Source organism: Excalfactoria chinensis, chromosome 23 (assembly GCF_039878825.1).
Source record: "Excalfactoria chinensis isolate bCotChi1 chromosome 23, bCotChi1.hap2, whole genome shotgun sequence".
NCBI lineage: Eukaryota > Metazoa > Chordata > Aves > Galliformes > Phasianidae > Excalfactoria > Excalfactoria chinensis.
Genome location: NC_092847.1, coordinates 2639172 through 2657768, shown reverse-complemented (window position 1 = coordinate 2657768; position 18597 = coordinate 2639172). Strand labels below are relative to the sequence as shown.

Sequence of the window (18597 nt, the reverse complement as noted above, 5' to 3'; positions counted from 1 at the left end):
GCATAAAGAATGAAAGCCCGGCTCTTCACCGAATGCTCCACAATAGGAATTAATTTCATTTCCTTGGAGTCAAGTCCTGGCAAAACGGATAAAAACACTCATTAGTTTTAATGGTTTTTGCAAAGGTCAGCTCCGAACTTCACATTAATTAAGTTTCTCATCCTGCTGCAGGCTATGGGAGCTCGTGTGCACCCGCGTGGTGACCCTGCAGCCACTCTGACCAGCCCACAGTGGGGAAACGCCATATAAAATAACCTTTAGAGAACAGAGGATGAGATAAATACGCGTGGATGGGAGTTTAAAGAGCAGTGAATGGGTACAGACAGCCCTGATTCACTTGGGCTGTATCTGTGCTCCATGCAAAGCAGCATCAAGACAGGCAGGGTGACTTCAGGGCTGTGGGGCTCAACTGCAATTGTAAATGCTCCCTTGGAACCCAGTGTTACTTTGCTTCCTTGGGTAAAGCAGAAGCACATGAGGGCACTCTGGGGAGATTTTCTTTCCCACTTCTCTTTAGGACACTCTTCAGTAAACACATCTTTAAGCCCACGAAGCATTAAATGCTGAATGCTTTGGGGCACGTCCTGTTTGCAAATGAAAACTATGCCACGTTCACCAGGGAACAGAAATGGGGCTGTTGTGCTGCACATGGGGGAGCCAACACATGCACCAACAGCTCCGGGAGTGGGGGCTGCAAGCAGGAACTGATCAGGGAACCCCAAAGGGATCCAAAGGGATCCAACAGGAACCAGGGACTCCAAAGGAACCGGGGGGACCCCAAAGGAATCTGGGATCCCAAAGGGAACCAGGGAACCCACCACAATTCAGCGACCCCAAAGGAACCCGGGGGACCCCAGAGGAATCTAAGATCCCAAAGGAACCGGGAGGACCCAAAAGAAAGGGGGGGGATCCACTCGGAACCAAGGGGCCCCAAAGGAACCGGGGGAGCACCAGGAACCTCAAAGGAACTGGAGGGACCCCAAAAGGAAGCAGGGATCCCAAAGGGACTGGGGAAACCACCACAATTCAGGGACCCCAAAGGAACCCGAGGGGAGAACCAGGAACCAGGGGACCCCAAAGGAACCGGGAGGGGGGAGGGGAAATCACCACGATTCAGGGACCCCAAGGGAACCCAGGGGGACCCCAAAGGAAGCGGCGGCTGCGGGCAGACAGCGCCCCCTGGCGGCAGAAGGCTGCCATTCCGCAGGCACGCCGAGCAAGCAGCACGTACGTGAAAATTACCTTATATTAAATGTACAAATAGTTGAGTAATAAAGATAACTAACCTGCAAACATCACGCTTCGGCTCCTCCTTTATAAAGGATGCACGGGGGGGGCTGCAGCTTGCCGCTCGATTTGCCCCAGTAGCTGTCATGCAGGCAGATAGATGGGCATTGCCACCCTATGTCTCCATCCAGTCTGGTTGGGCTGCATGGAGATAGTGGGATCTCTGCTTAACTCCACAGCTGCATCGGGGTTAGATGGAGACAAAGGCAGTCATTGGGATTTCTTAGCCCTGGTTCCCAATAAAAGCACAGGAAAAGGCAGGAAACCGTAACAAAAACACAGAAACAAACTGAAAATGTACTAAAATTTAATCATTCATAAAAGCTGTAATTTAATCTGTGACAGTAAAACACAAGAAGCAACATTAGAGTCGGTTTAGTATATTATATATATATTTGCTTTTAAAGCCATAGAAATCAGTTATCCCAGGGTTTTGGTTTTCTTTTTTCCCCCCTATAAAAGATCCATTTGTCCAAAGCATTTTGCACAAACGTGTTTTTTTTTAATTAGACTATAATGCCAGGATGAAAATAATGATAACTCTGTAACTTTTAAATATAAAATGAAGTCAATGACTCAAAAAGTTATTTGCTGCAGGGAGTTCGAAGGGAAGGGGGGGGGGATTCAGATAATAGATATCTATAGTTACAGATATAAAATAGAATGGTGGGGCGTTTTTAGTGCTCGACGGGGAGAAATTAACCATCTAAGGGTCAATATGAAACTTTCATTCTAGTAGCGATGTCTATACGTTTGAAATGCATCCATGCCCCCCTCTGTATAATCATACACTAGAGTCAATTACGTTTATCTTTCCCTTCTGTTAACTGCTGTAGCAAAGGAGAAATGCTGTTGTCTTAAATTTCCAAGAGAGAAAAAACACAGAGCAATTTCTTTTTTCCAGGGCCTGTGTGTGCAAACCATGTTAAGATCTAAATTCTTCTCGTCGTATACAAAAGAACAGGAGAAGCTCCTTCAGATATGTCACTAATTTCTGTAAGGTGGTGACGTTGGGAACGCTGGCACTTTCCATTTAGGCAACAGTTCTTCATTCCTGCAATCTAGGAAGAGAAAAAAGAATGGGTTTCTAATGCTGTAGGGTAAGGGCACCGTGCTGCTCCAAACCAGAGCCTGCAGCTGCAAAGAGGCTGCTTCCATCCAGCAGTGCAACGGAGCAGCTGTCAGCACACTGAGTACCCTGCCAAGATACACAGGAAGATTATTTATAGCTTGAAGTCCAACCTTCGGTGGGGTTTTGTTTTGTGTTGTGTTCTTGGTGGGCAGCCATTGAAATCCACGTCCCACCCAAAGCTGTTTGCAATTGTCCTCTTATCAGCCAGGGCTGGGACAGCACAGAGAGTCACCCAACTGCCTCTGCACTTCAGCAGAGAATAAGGAGGAGGCACAGCTGACCCAGGATGGCTCCAAGCACGGAGTCACAGGGAAGAGCAAGGAGGAACCCATCCCCACCGGTTCCTGCTGTGTCACAAACCACAGCCCAAGCAAAAGGAGGAAGGCTGGTATTTCTCTGCCAGGTCACAGAAGGCAGAGGAGGAGGGGAAGGGGAATGAGCCCCTCCAGGAGCAGCTCAGGTGTGCATTAGATCCAGACTGCACGTGAGATGCCGCTTACCTGGCTCAGAGCTGCTGCGCCATGGGAGTCTAAAGCAGCAGGCATGTTTTCTTTTTCGGCTTCTTCTTTTCCACTGGTGTTTTTCTATTTATCTGTCTGACCAGGTCATAAAAGATCTGAAAAGGAAAAACACAAACTGAGTGCCAAACCAACAAACAATGCAAGCATCAAAGGAATCAGGCAGGTTGGCAGGATGATGCTCCTTCCTGGTGTCTGCAGTCCCATGTGTTCAATCAATCTGCTTCCATTTACCTGCATGTACTCCTCAAGCAACTGCTTATTAAACAAGAGGGCACAGAGCTCCCATCCATCCATAACGGAGCCCCTTCTGAGCCCTGGCTTCACTCCCCACTGTGTAGGATGTGTTCTTAGTTTCCCCTCAAGGCCTTTCAGATTGGAGCTGATCTCATTTGATGATCTCATGTGCCTTTGGTGCTGACCTATCTGAATGTATTAATAATATCAGCAAGGGAAAACAAATCATCTGCTCTGAAGGAGACTCTTCCAGAAGGGGACGACCACAGAGACCTCTTCTCACTTCAGCAACAAACTTCTTATGAACACTTTCTGCTGCCATTTGTTTTCCCACTAATACCCACTCCTACCAAAAGGAGCTTTGCAAACTGGCATGGAGTCGGGTCGTGGTACTGAACAGAACTACTCTGACCTCCAGAAAGCTCCACCCTTCTTCCTCATTTACTTCCTTCCTTCCTGGAGCTGCTGATTGCTCACAAATTCTGGTTGATTCCAAGGAAATCCAAAAGACAAAGAAACAGGTTGGAACAGATTTCAATGCCTGCATATTTCAGATGTTCTGCCTTGTACGTGCATGAAAGCACAAGTGCCCAGTTCCATTGCTCCAAACAAATTGAACCCACGCTGCCTTCATTGGGCTCTGTTGTCATGAAGAGCACATAAGCTGCTCCTGCATATCCTTTGCTTAAGCTGCAAGATCCAGGTAGCAGGAGCAGTTCACACCCAGATATAAAGGAAAGGTTCCTGTAGGAGAAACCAACCAATAAGAGGCATTTTCTACTCCGATGCATGCAGAACAGCTTTCCACCTTTAAGCCTTTACAAGCAAGAGCCAAGGCTGTACAAAGGAAACCACCACGTGCTGGAGCAACATGTGGCAAAGGACACAACATCTCTCTGCTGGCAGATGAGGTCCCTGCAGCCCCATCCCAGCAGCAGAAGCTCCCTGCAGCACTGGGCATGGCACATTGGCTGCCAGAAGGATGCTGGGTCTGGGCCAAAACCCACTGCTTCCCCTTATCTCAGGCTCCTAAACGGTCCCAGTTATCTCCTGGCACCAAAGCTGCTCTGCTCAATGGGGTCACCTTAGCATTTGTGAATGGAAAGCTGGCCCCTGGCCCTGTCAGATAGCTCACAGGGGAGGATAAAACCTCAGTGCTGGATGGCAAGAGCCACGCGACGCCGGGCACGCCGACGTGCAGAGGTGGTTCTCATTTAAACAAGGAAAATCGTGCAGGTAGATCTATGTTTGGAAATGGTCTCAGGAAATCAGGTCTTTTCCAACCTGAGCAATTCTATAATTGTACTCTACATGGCATTCATGTAGAAGTAACAAAGACAAGGAGCAGCTCATACTCACCTCATTAACATTGATTTTAGACTTTGCAGACGATTCTAGAAAGGCACAGTTACACCACTGTCTTGCTAAGTTTTGACCCTGTTCTTTGCCAACTACACGTTCTTCCTCCAGGTCACATTTATTGCCAACCAGAATCATTGGAACCTAGAGAAGGGATGAGCAAGAAGACGAGATGTGTCAGCAACATCATATACAACACCTACTGCCCAAGCAATGCTGTCACTGAAATGCAGCTATGTGTTCCCAGCACACGGCCATCTGCCCATCACATCACAGTGCATATTGCATCACTGACGTATTTTATGCACAGATAAAAGGGCATTCACTACAAATAGCACTGAAGCCTTCATTAATATTGACTCGTTGATAATAACTGAAGTTTCCAACTAATGAGCACGTGGCAGCACAGCTCCCAAAAGGAGCTTCCAATAAATGCCATGTTAAAATAAACACTTAGTGCATTTACAACGCATTCAGCCTACATCCAACAATGCAGACACAAGAAGTCATTTGCTTCATTGCACCGTGATGGCCGTCAGCCCTTCAGCAGCTGGGTGCACCTCTGCATCCTGTTTCCCTTTGCTATGCACACGTAGAAACAAAACCCCAAACCCAAAGAGAGGTGGGTGTGTGCCTCATTCCATTTCCTGAAGCATTTCATTCTTTGAGCAGCAAATGAGTACTCTCCAGCTGGGAAATAAATCACCATCCGCTTCCTTTGATCATTTCCAACGCACTGTACGCTTTCTAATCCACTTGAAAGTATTTGCAGTCTCTCCCTCTCATTCAGCTGCACTCAAGGTTAAGTTTTGCCTTTAAAACAGCCGTACTGAGCAGAAAACGATGGCACTTTTGTTCTTAAGAAGTAAATTTTACTTCTTACATCAGAAAGCACAGAAAGCACAGAAGGCACAAAACCCCCTCAAAAGCTCATTTCACATTAAGGTTCTGAGGTTCGGGTTTAACAAGTAGGCTGGATGTGGCTCTGGGCAGCCTGGTTTGGTGGTTGGCAACCCTGCACACAGCAAGGGAATGAAACCAGATGATGGTTGTGGTCCTTTTCAACCCAGGCCATTCTATGATTCTAAGTGCCACCCCCTGGCACAACACCATCAATCCATTTTAGCGATTGAATCATCATTGGCAAATTTAGCAGTGATTTCTCTTTAGTCTGAAGGAAATGAAGTCCTGCTAATGCACAGCGAAAGAGGAAAATGCCAATACTAAAAAAGGCTCCCACCATTTTGCTATCACTTCCCATCCAGACTGTCAGCTTTCCAGCAAACTCGAGATGTTGTTTTTAGTGTCACAAATACTGCAGAGGGAACTCCAGCACAAAACTTGGCTGTGCAGCAATGAGTATTCCTAGAAAGACATTCTGCTCACGTACAAGTTTCCACGTGCTTCATTCGGAAGATATGCTATTCATTTGTAAAACCAAACAACGTTTTACTTACATCTTCAGTGTCCTTCACCCGTAAGATCTGTTCCCGTAGGTCCTGTAGGTCGTTAAACGTGGACTGTGCTGTTATTGAATATACTAGTGCAAACCCTTGGCCGTTCTTCATATAGAGATCCCTCATTGCTGTGAATTGCTCCTGGAATCAAGGAAAGAGGAATGGCATTAATGCAGCTGATGGATGTTTGTGATGGAATACCTCTGCTGTATGGAGCTGAGGAGGTGGCACAGTGCAGGGAACAGGCATGAGTTTAGGGGAATGGTTTTAAACTGAGACAGGGGAGGTTGAGGTTGGATCTTAGGAGGAAGTTTTTCACCCAGAGGGTGGTGACGCACTGGAACAGGTTGCCCAAGGAGACTGTGGATGCCCCATCCCTGCAGGCATTCAAGACCAGGCTGGATGTGGCTCTGGGCAGCCTGGGCTGCTGGTTGGTGACCCTGCACATAGCAGGGGGTTGGGACTGGATGAGCATTAAGGTCATTTTCAACCCAGGCTGTTCTATGATTCTATGGTTTGCCCCCAGAGTCTGCTCCCAAAAACCTCATCCTTTTGTCTGTGTGTTTTGGCCACTTGCAAAGCTGACAAGCAAAATCGCCACACATCAGTATGTCCATACAGTGACACACTGTTGGGTTATTTAACAAAACTGTTTGATTTTCCCTTCTGTACTTGCTCTATTGCTTCAATGGGATTACTCAGTTCTGTACCTCACTCCATTCTCAAGAAAGCAACTCAGTGCCAATTAGAAAAAGGGGTGTTACTTACTGTCCCTGCTGTATCCAGGATTTCAAGCATACACTGTTGACAGTCTACCTCCACTTGCTGGGGAAAAAAGAGACAGAAACAGTTAAAAGTAAAGACTCTGAAATGAGGCAGAGGAGAGGAACCTCAGCTTCATTTTTCACTTCTGCAATACACCACCACCACGAGAGGCTCTGCTATCTGAGCTCAGTGACACCCCCGGCTGGCACGTGGGGCAGCTCCATTGTACCACAGGGCTCTGCTCACGCTCAGGCCTAACAAACCTTTCACCATCTAAGAAACGCCTCTGACTCCCCGTGGGTAATTCTATGAAAGCCAAATAAATCTTAACGGCAGAACTCGGAATTGATGCTTAATTATTGCAGGCATGAAGGCTGCAAGTTTTGTTTTCTGTTTCGGTGTCTTTAATTATGGCAACAATTATGCTAATCTGCTAAACAATGGGTTCCTTGACATCAATCCCAGAGAAGAAAGCAGCACTGTTGATAGAGCTGCATAACACCAGGGTCAGGGATCCTGACAAGGACTTCGGCTCAGCCCTGCGTGCAAAGCAGCTGCAAAGACTTTGTATGTGCCTTCAAACTAAGCAGAATAACACCAAGAGAAAGCAACAAAGCCATCAGAGATCTAAAAGTAGTTGTGTGAGCAACAGAGGTTAAGTTCTCCTATTAAATAGAGGTAAGAACAGCCAATTTAACAGCACCATTGGCTCTTATTATCCAGCTCTACAGTGGCTCACGCCATTGGGTTGGCCAGAAGCCTCAAGCTTGTGAAGTACTCTGCAAAGCCAAAGGAAACTATCTGCAGTTTTATGGATCCATGATGCTCTCAGATACACACCTGGCTTGGTCTGATAGGCTTTCATAGCATTATTATAAAGCAGCGAGCAGTGCGAGATGCGAAAGGAACAGAAACGCCACTACTTTACCTTTCTGTATGAATCTTCTATTGTTGGGTCATATTTTTCAACAAAAATTCCCTGAACAAACTGTACGGTCTGGGGAGAAAAAGAGAGGGAACAACATCAGGTAAGCAAACGGATTGTGATGGTAACAACCAAAAAGCGCTTCACCAAACAAGGAGCAGCACCAAATTGCTGCTGAGAAAGTTCAGGTGGGGAGACTGGAAAGGAGCAGGGCTCTCTGCTGAGAGTCAGCTGCTGTCACCCTGCGTGACAAGGAGCAGGGTGTGTTTCCCTCCCAGATAACCTCACACTTGACCACTTCTTTGCCATCTTGGCTGCTGGGTGATAAAACAGGTGACAGAAATGTGTCTTACAAAGCTTTCCTATCAACTCCGCTATGTAAACCTCTTAGGAGGAACAACATGAGCACTTAAGGAGCGCAAAGTGCCATCGGTGCAGCCCTGGCTTGGTGCTGTGTATCCACAGCATTACACATCTGCAGGAAGCAAGCACCAAAGGCTGCCTGTTCCAGCAGTGATTCATTACTTCTTTCTTCTAAGGAAAAAAAAAAAGACATTCACAGATCCTTCAGCAGCACAACAAAGGCAACTTGGGTGTTACTGAGTGCAAGCAAGCAGCAGCACAAACATCCCAGCACACTCAATGAGCAGTGCCCAGGAGCAGCATGCAGCAGTGCCAGAACCATTCCCAGCCACTCACCAAGGCAGACTTGCCCACACCTCCTGAGCCAAGGACCACTAGCTTGTACTCACGCATGGCGCGGGCTGCTCAGGTACCAGCAACCTGCAAGGCAAGAGGAGAGCAACGTTAGCAGAGCACTGCATGTACACCTTCAGGACACTGCCTTCTCAAAGGAGCAACACGCTGCTGCTCTGCAGATGTGCTCACAGCTGGAAGTGAAGGCTTTCCTTGTCTACCTAGATGCTTGAGTTTAGATGGCCTCTGACAACAGCTCTGCCTCATACCATGAACAGCAATAACCATCAAAGCACAGACCCACCCTCCAACACGTTCCAGTGCTCATATGCACCAACTACACACAATCCCACGCTCCCATAGCAAACTTGACAACTCAGTGCTTCCTTTCACTTTGTCATAGAGAGTTTTAATTATGGCAAGCATTGCCCTGAACTCACTGCCTCCTGGGTTTGGGATGCCCAGGCTGGACCTGCTGGCTTTCTGCTGTTGGGAAACACTTTGTGTGCAATCACAAACCCCCTCCCCAATGCAGCACCTTCCCCTCTGTGTTCTTAATGTATTACAGCCATGAGGACAAGACAATGAGGCTGGTGAGATGTGAGCAGGGGCTCAGGGAAGGATGTAGGGCAGCAGTTCTCCCCAGGAAGGTCAGCCCGACCCCACAGCTGCCAAGCACTCACTGCTCACCCAGCCAGGGCTGTGCCTTTTTAAGGCAATCTTGCAGCTCTCCGAGCTCGCTGCGCTGCACGAGAAAACCTCTCATTCTCCTCGAGATTCCCCGACAAATAAGGCAAGTGACAAAGCTGGCCATAAACATTTTACTCTCTGTTTACATTTTGAACCAGGCTGGGCTGTCCCGGTCGGGGCGTCGGGCAAACAATGACCTCAGCTACCAGTTATCCTCTCCTTCTTCCCAAGTAAGGGTTCGGAAACACGAACGCTATGAGCCCAGGGAAGTTTCACTACTCCAAGGCATTGCAAAGCAACGTTGCCATGGGATTTACAGCTGCACCAGATTGGCTATAAAGGAAAAGCTGTTCCTTGGGGTTTGGTGCAGAAACGCATCACCCTGTCCATGACCAAACACATCACCTTGTTCACTACCACCAGCAGCTGCTTGCAAAGCATCGGGGTCGTGGTTTCAGCCTTGCTGCTGCCTCCTGCAGCCAAGGGAAACCTGAAGCCAAGCTGACATGAGCCCAAGCTGCAGAAGAGCAGATGCTGCATCCCATCCACACCAAAGCTCTCACCCCTCCAGCTGCTCCCCAGCCTTACATAGAGAGCAGAGCTGAAGCCAGCAGCAGCACCCAGAGCTTAAAGTTAACCTCAGGGCTGTTCTTCTTCACCTCTCAAAGCTGTTTTTGCTTTATTGCATAAAAACTGTGAAACAGAGTCAAACTGAAAGGGGCTTTCCAGAATGGTAGCTTTAAATATCTTAAAACAGTGCAAGCAATGTCTACACACTGAGAACACTGACAACAGTCTTGGCTAAGATTCTGGCAGCTCTAAGCTCTTCTGCTTGAAAACTTCCCAGAGAAGTAACATTCACTTCCTTTTAGCTCTAGAATTGTGGGTTATGCTCGGAAGGAGAGGGGAATTCCAATCAGCAACACTTTTCCTCTTGACAATCCTTAGGAATTCCAAGGGTGTGTGTGTGTGTGTGTGTGTGTGACTATTTTATACCAAACCATCAATGCAACCCATTGATCTGTGCATCTTTCAAGGCTCCACGGGATGCTCCACCCAAGAAAGCCCTGAAAGCAAATCACGCTACGGTTTAAATATAGCTGTGAACTCTTTCACTTCTTATTTATAGTAAAAATACTTGTGGGAAAGTTCCAGCCAGCAGTAATACAAGAGTGACTTCTCATTTCTTCTCTGCAATATTTGCTGATTATTTTTTTTCCCCTCTCAATTGCAACAGGAAACCAAGATCCTGAATCATACGAGCCTTGTTATTGCAGATCCCGCATGCTTTAATTATCCTGCAGCTCTTACACGAGTTTGTTAATGTTACGTGTTTATCCAGCACAGATATTTATATTTCTGCTCCAGAAATGACCGTGTTCCATCCCAACCAACTTCTTGTTTGGCAAACTGCATGTGCCCACCTCCACACAGGAGACACGTGGCTCCCACTGCCACCCAAGGCACCGTGCAGTGCAGGGACGTGCTCTGAAGCAACGGCTGCATTGCAAAGCAGCATGAAACGATGAGCATTCAGTGCTTCTTTCGATACAAGAGAAGACTGTGATCGCTGTGAAGTGTAAAGGTTTCCTGTTCCAAGCAACCCTCACGTGGTGCTCAACACGAGAACAGCTACCCGCATGCAAATGTAACCGTCCATATATCACACCAAGGCTGCCGTGTATCTGCAGCTGGTTGGATGCTTTGAGCAGCAAAGCTTTTCACTTTACCAACTTGTCCAACTAAGCATTAAAAACCTCATACCTTGGCATAAAAGATCTCTCATCAGTGTCAGCAGCACTACTGAAGGGTTTGCCAGGCTCCTTACGAGGGCACTGAAAGAAAAACAAACAAAAAATGAACTCTTCAGAAGATATTTTTTAGCCAATAATGTTTGTAAGCATCGAATCCACTCTTTAGATAGTGGAAATCCTGGGCATGGAGGCCGTGAGGCCCCAGTGCTGCGTGACACAGGAAGCCAAGCAATTGCTTTTGTAAGGTGCTTTTGCAGCAGCTCTGCACCCAACGCTGCAGAACCAGGTAAGGGAGATATAGAGATCTCTGCTAAATATCCTTCCAATTGCAATGGAAAGTGAGCCTACAGCAAAGGGATTCTTGCTGGCAGCATTTGCATGGATCCAGCTTACACACACCTGAGAACAGGGACCAAGGGCAGGTGACAACTCAGGCCTGCAGACTGCATTTGTGCTGCAATGCACAACAACGCAGAGGTGAGAGAAAAGGAGCAGAGAAGCTCAGCACTCCTGCCCTCATTCCCTGCTCCCTGCCTGGTTTGCACCCACAGACACCAACATTTAGCATCTGCAATGCCAGCACCCTGCCCCACACAGCGGCCACGCATGGGGTTATTTTTACCCTGGCAGCTCAGAGCTGAATCACGGCTACTATAAACAAACCTGTTTAATTTTGAGCTTCAAAGTGTTCCTCGCTCCAGCTTTTTCAATTACTACAAACTAGGCCATGAAAAGGCCATTGTTTTTTTGTGGGCTTTTTATTTTTATTTATTTTTTATGTCTACTGATGATCTCCCAACACTCCACCAAAACTCCTTCTTCAATCACAGCTACGTTTGCAAAACAAACCCATCACAGCAAGGACCAGACCCAGAGCAAAAGGCAGCATGAGGGGCAGGATGTGACCTGCAGCCCCACTCCCAACAGGGCTCTGCTGCAAAGCACATTCAGAGAGATTCATTTACTCAATGAAGGCTAACTCCTAACTGTACCATGGGCTGAGACTCAGATTATTCCTGTTATAAACGAGGAACCCGTTTTTATCCCAGGCAGGAACTTGCCCAATTAACCCACCTGTGCTTTGCTAAGGTTGCTGGCAGAGCACAGGGCAGCACACCATGGAGGTCCACACACATCTAAGGACCAAAACCAGCCACCAAACTGACACGTGGGTCTGTGCAACAACAACTAGGAACTGAGCCCAGACCTGAGCCAGTCCCGTGCTGAAAAGCAGTTCAATGAAGGATTGAGATTGAAGGAGCAAAAAAACAAACCCAAATCAACACTCTGACCTTTTTAAGGCCAATTAAATCCCAGCCCAAAGCTGGGAGGCTCCATCGGTGCAAAACCCCGACCATATTCTACTCAGGAAGAAGAATCTGTTGTGCTGATAGTAGCCTGGCAACGTCCTTAACCGTGTTCTTCCTGGTTTATGCAATTAAGAGTAACTAAGAGCCACGAGGTCGGCCGGCTGTCACCTCCACTTCAGCCTCTGCTTTAAGGAATTATTTCATTTGGGCAGCAATATTGGGCAGATAGAGGCAAACCACTGCCTTCCTCCTGTCCAAAGTACAGCGCTGTGCCCAAGGGGTGTTGCAGCCATGCCCACCCAGCACAGGGCTAATTAGTGCTGCGCTGATTGGCAGCTGATGTGCCACACCAGGCCGTAATGAGCACCCAATTGGTGTTAATGTGTTTTATCAGCACCGTGCAGGAAAGCACCTCTTGAAACCTTCCATGGCAAATTTTCTGGCTCAGTGGGAACGCCGAGAGCAGCAAGTTGGATGCACTGAATTAACTCCAATACAGGAAAAGGTGCCGTTGTTATTATTATTTGTATTAAAATGAGGCTTTCCAATACAGCGCTGAATCCTTCAGTATTTGCTCAGTCCTTTAAAGCTGCATCCTGGAGAACAGGGAGAAATTCTCTTCCATGCAAAGCTTTTAAGAGCAGGAAGATGCAGAACGCTGCCAGCAGCTCAGTGTTGGCACCTGAAGGCATCAGGGCTTGGAGCTGAGAGCTGCACAGCATTGCTCATGGTGTTAAATCCTCCTGAGTCTGCAAGGCTTGAAAGGGCAAAACAACTGCAGCAGTTCCTCCTGGAATTTCCTGCATGGAAAATAAGAGTGATGCTCCTCCCTAAAGGACATTGCTCTGATGGGTTAAAGAGCTTCTATACGAGCCACTTCAGTTTTTACCCCACTATGGGTAAAGCTTGATGGCAACCAAAATAGATTATTATACAATGACATGAAAACCAACAGTCCGGACAGTCAAACTCCTGCACCAAAAGCAGGGATGCTCTTCTCTGGGTATGAGCAGTGGGAAGGAGCTGTGCTGCAGTGCTGGGCTGCAGCAGGGGGGCAATGGGCTGCAGCAGGGGGGCAATGGGCTGCTCCTCTCTCTGCTCCTCTGTGCAATGATAAGACATAAGGCAACAGGGAAATTAATGCGTTAATGCGTACATTCATGAAGCATATGGCCTGGAGACAGTCAGTTCTGTACTCTGGATCCAGACCTTAGAACATCCCGCACTTAATTTGAATATTAATTGCCATGATCTGTGATTTCTGTACTTTCCATTTTGCTCAGGATACTTTTCTTAGCAAAGCCGACCCCCACATGCAACTCATTTTCTTTCCTGAGAAGCTCATGCAAAAATCACCCATATACCAAAGCAGGGATGCTGCTATTTCCAAAGCCATGCAGCAACGTTTGTTGGGTTTATTCAACCTTTTCCCTGCACAGATGCAGTTCGTATCAACTCAGCATGAAAATGTCAGTGAAAGAGAATGAAGTTTCAGCCTCACCGTTCTGCAGACCGGGTTTTGCTGAGCTGCAATTCACGGTCCCCAGCACTGCACTGCACTGCATTGCACTGCACCGTGTGCTCCAATGCCTGCAGGGTGCTGAGATTGCAGAATGGAGGAGAAGGCACTGAGGAAAGGACCCCGGGGGCATTCAAACAGCTGTTTGATTATTGCAAAGGAGATGCCTGAGAAAGCTGTGTTCTGATCTATGCAGCTTCTAGCAATCCGTGTGCCCATGAACACATTCATCACCAGATCCAAAGCCAGCAAGTCGCACCAATTACAATATTATTATACATAATCAGATGAGTTAAAAGCCCCTAAATACATGAATATTTCATCAGAAAGGCTGCTGGGAACGACTTCAGTCTCCACCTTTAATCTTGATGTTATTTTCATCTACAATTAGCGTTACAAACCAAAGCCAACAGCTGGCCACGTGAACTTCCCTTTCACCTGCCTTTATCCCATAAACCCCTTTGGATCTCTGCTCTTCAGCCTGGGAAGGGTGTGCTGGAATGGGACGGCTTGCGTAAAACAGCTGCACCAGAAATAACCTTCCCCAGTGACCTATGATTTACTCCAAGCTATCATGCGGTAGGTGGCACATAAAAAGATATTATCCTGCGTGTCAGCTGTCCCTGTAATGAAAGTTCTTCCACTTCCCAGCAGCCCCTCCCTGCAACTTAAAGTTTATTTGCATTGGAGGAAAGGATATGACATGAAAAGCAACATAAAAGGCAGCGCAACCAACACATCCAGCCCGACTGCTCTTCCCACATGCCTGGCGTGTTCCGGGTTAAGGGTCTATTTCCAATGGATGCGTTTGGGGTGATGTTCAGTTCCATATTGCTCACCCCTGGGATTGAAGCCATCGGTGCTGTGAGCATGGCATGCACATCTCCTGGGGCAGACTGCACTGCTAACACAAGTGTGTTCCCAGCACTGGAACACTCCCAAAGACAACTCAGGACCCAGCAAAACATCCAAATGCTCCAAGAGAGCCTCGAATCTGCTTCAGCCACAATACGGCCACGGCTCCAGATGCACTCAGACCTCCCATTTCATTGCCTAGATGGACTTAAACCCTTTTTCCATCTTATCAATATTGAAAATAAATAACAGCCAGCGGTGACTCAGAGCACCTGCCCAGCACACAGCTGCTGCCTGGCGCCCATATTTTCAGCTAAACAAAAGGAAAGGGGGGAGGAAAGCCAGGCCTCACCAGCAGCCCCATCCTCAGCATGCCCAACACCACCACCAACCCCACACAGACCTCCCCCCATACAAAGGGCTTTGCTCATCAGGAGGCAAACAAACAAACAGCAGTTTCCGAAGACATCGAGCTCTGCTTTGGTTGGCTTTTCTCAATGCAAAGAGCTCCACTTGCGCCCTCAGCCAGGCTCAGGTGAGGCCACCACAGCTGCAAGGCAGTGCCTGTTCAGGTACAGCCGGTATTTCCCAATGCCCAGGACCTGCTGGGCTGCCTGCAGCAGAGCAGAGATCAAAACGCCGCCTGCACTCCCATCCACACACATCTCTCATAGGATCATAGAATGGCCTGGGTTGAAAAGGCCCACAATGATCATCCAGTTCCAACCCCCTGCTATGTGCAGGGTCACCAACCAGGCTGCCCAGAGCCACATCCAGCCTGGCCTTGAATGCCTCCAAGGATGGGGCATCCACAGCATCCTTGGGCAATTCTCCTGCTGCTCCACACTGAGAAGCAGCACAGCGTCGTGGTGGAGCCCTGTGGCTATTGCAGTGCAGGCAGAGATAACACTGATGCTTTCAGTCTCACCTGCAATCAGGTGCATTGCTTGCTGTGCTGCTCTGAGCATCGTCTGCATTGCACTGCAGCACAGAGCACCAGCACCAGCGCGGTGGGTGACCATGTGGCCCTTACAAAGCATAGCCAAGGCTTTCCTTCTGCAGCTCTTCATTTAATAGATGGGGACTTTCTTTCCCCACTGGAACATCACTGAGTTATGGAGTATGGATGGTACTGGCCGGGCTCCTGGCTGCTCCTTGCTTCCAATGCTGCCAGCTGCTCCATGCCAGAAAGTCAAGGATGGGAAAGGAAAGCAAAGGAGATAAAACTGTGACTTGTTTAAGAGCTCTAAATGTCATCTATTGCTACTTCCAACCGTACAGCTTTAAAAACAAGACACTGAGAAAAAAGCCCAGCATTATGGGGAGTGTTTTACCCATAAAAAAGGTCTCACTCCTATTGGACTAAGCAATTACGTTTATCACTTGCACGCACAGGACTGAAATGAATCCAACCTTCCAAGTTCCTTCCTGTTTTCATGAAGCAAAACAGACTGAAAACTGCAGCAACCGACCCTGAGAGCTACAGATCCCAGCACCCAAATGACAGCAGCTTTGCTTTCTGACCCTCCACCAGCCTTGCCTGGCCACAAGGCTCACAGGGCCTCAAGATTTGCAAAGCATGACACAACTGCACGAGTAAAGTCTGAGCCTGGGACATATGAGCACCGCTTTCATTACAGCCCTGCTAAACAACCCCTTGTCTCATAAAGACAAGCAACGTTTCCACTAATGAAAGAATAACAGTGAGCTGAGAGTAACTTACCAACACTGTGAACATACACAACCACAGCTGAATCGTTCATGCTGCTACAGAGCAAACACAGCAGCCTTTAATCTGTGCAAGAGGGGAATCAATAAGTGCTGCAGAGCTCAGCACACAGCGATCCCGGCTGCGCTCTGACCCCACAGCCACCAACTTCCCTTCAAAATAACGTGCAGATGGGACGGACACAAAACGGAACTCAGTATTATGGTTTCAAATACAAACCATCCTGGTAAAGGCTGGTTTGGAGTCTCCAAATAGAAGCATTAAGTGTGTCAGAGCAACGACACGGAGCAGTTCAGTCCCTGTTTGGCAAAGCTCAAAATCTTCACAAAGCTCCTTACCCTGCGGCCTTCCCAGGGCTCAGCCCATCCCTGGGGCTGTGGAACATGAGGGTTGATGGGGTGAAAACTCCACATGTAGAACCTATGGCTGTCAGGGAGTGCCATCCCCATACCGGCATCGTAACCTCCATGGGAACACACGGCTGGGCCTTCGGGCATCAAAAGGCCGATGGTGTTTCTTTGGCCATGAGGATGAATGGACCCTTCAATATTTGCATGTTTTAACGCTGATCTTTCCCATAGCAGCAGGACATGAGCACTCTGGCGCAGGGAAGCAGCCATAGCAACATGGTGTGATGTCAGAGCACCACTCGTACTCCGGACATAGAGGCCAACGTCACCGATGTGTGTTAAGACCTCAGAGCTGCCCCCATGCTGACAGCTCCAGGGACTCAATGCAGTGCGTCCTGTGCCTCCATTCACACTCACGGCCTCAGTGACCCCAACACGAATCACTTCCCTGCTTTCGAGCACCCCACCAGCACAGGGGGGGCATTACAGCATGTGGTGGGACAGCGAACCCAACCAGGGTCAGGTACAGAACCAAAACACGATGACAAGCGCTGATAGAACGCTGCGAGAGCGCTTTCAGATGAAACAACCCCTTCAGGAAACGCTGCTGTAAAGCCGAGAGGGGCCCTTCGAGCACAGCACAGGAACGGGCGCGGGGCCGAGGCAGGAATTCCCCCCGGCACAACCCGGCTGCGGAGCGGGCAGGAAGCGCTGAGCGCCGGGGCCGGGAAGCGCCGCTCCGCTGCCGCCCGCACCTGCCCGCAGCGAGCAGCCCGCAACTGCGCTCATCCCGTTCCCCCGCTCCGAGGCCGGGACGCTCCGCAGGCGGCCTCAGCCTCACCCCCAACCCCGGCACGGCCGCGGCGCCGCTCCCAAGATGGATGTCCGGGGCCGGGCCGGCAGTCCCGAGCGCAGCGCGGTCAGCCGCCCGGCAGGACTTGGGCCGGGCCGCCCCCGGAGCGCCGCTGTTGACACCGCCTCGGCCTCGGCCCTCCCCGCGGCCCGGGCTCCCGCTCCGCTCCGTTCCGTTCCGCTCCGTCCCAACCCCGAACCGCGTCCCCACCGCCGTCCCGGCGCAGCGGAACACCCGGAGCCGCCCACCGGCCGACCCCGCTCCGCGCTCTCCCTTCCCCCGCTCACCCTCCGCTCCGCTCGGCGTTCGGCCGCTGTACGCGGCGGCGGCGGCGGCGGCGCTCCGCTCCGCCCTCAGCGCCGGCCGCGGCCCGGGGAGGGGCCAGAGGGGCGGGCGGGGACGAGAGGGGCGGCCCGGCGGAGTTCCGGGCGGTGGAACGTCCCGGAGAGGCAGCACGGCTGGTAGATAACAGCCACGAGCGTTGTGCTATCGGGGGGTGCAGCGCTGGGGTGGGACGTGAGCGGTGGATCAGACATCCAGGATGCGGCCCTGAGCTCTGCTGGAGCCGCGTGTGTCCCTCGGGAGCAGGGCAGGAGCACCAGGTGGCCTTTGTAAGGCCCGAACAATTCTGCCATTCTATGCTATAATCCCACGCTGAAAGGATCGCAAGGTCTCCACGCGGTCGGCAGCACGGAGGTGGCCGCAGCTCAAAGTCCCACTCCGGTTCTCTGCTGTAATCAAAAGTAAACAGCGCTTCAGCCCCGTGCTGTGTAGGAGCAGCTCAGTTTTGCTTGCAGGTATTATTAGGTGGCAGCGCTCTGATGCTCCTTATGGCTCAGCTCCTCCTTCAGGTCATCTGAAGCTGCAAAGCAATGAGGGTCCCGGCACACCCAGGGCTTGATTCAGCAGAACAGAGCACTTGGTTGAGGGAAAGGTTGGTTTCCATCCAAGTTTTCTGCAGGTTTGGATGGAAGCTGATAACGTTTGTTGCTGAGTCAGACTTTGCAATGGGTTGAAATGAAAGCTGGTTTGAACGCAGACCCGGTTATGAGGATTAGAACAGAAGGAAAGAGCTTTCCAGGCTCAGCTACAGGCAGAAGGACCCCTACAGCTCCAATAGGGGCTGCTCCCCACAGCCCCCACTGCCCTTTGTGGGTGACA

The 18597-nt window shown here is 49.6% G+C and overlaps 1 protein-coding gene across 1 annotated transcript; it reads right to left on the bottom strand.

Moving 5' to 3' along the window:
- Window positions 1-1578: 1578 nt before the first annotated feature.
- On the bottom strand, window positions 1579-17838 carry RAP1A (RAP1A, member of RAS oncogene family). Its single transcript, XM_072355839.1, has 9 exons — window positions 17724-17838; window positions 10831-10901; window positions 8380-8463; window positions 7684-7752; window positions 6759-6815; window positions 5991-6131; window positions 4534-4677; window positions 2920-3035; window positions 1579-2348 (listed from the first exon to the last, which is right to left on the bottom strand). Exons 3-8 carry the CDS (start codon window positions 8434-8436, stop codon window positions 2949-2951), a joined length of 555 nt encoding a protein of 184 aa, XP_072211940.1. The 5' UTR covers window positions 8437-8463; window positions 10831-10901; window positions 17724-17838; the 3' UTR covers window positions 1579-2348; window positions 2920-2948.
- Between the last annotated feature and the right edge of the window lie 759 nt (window positions 17839-18597).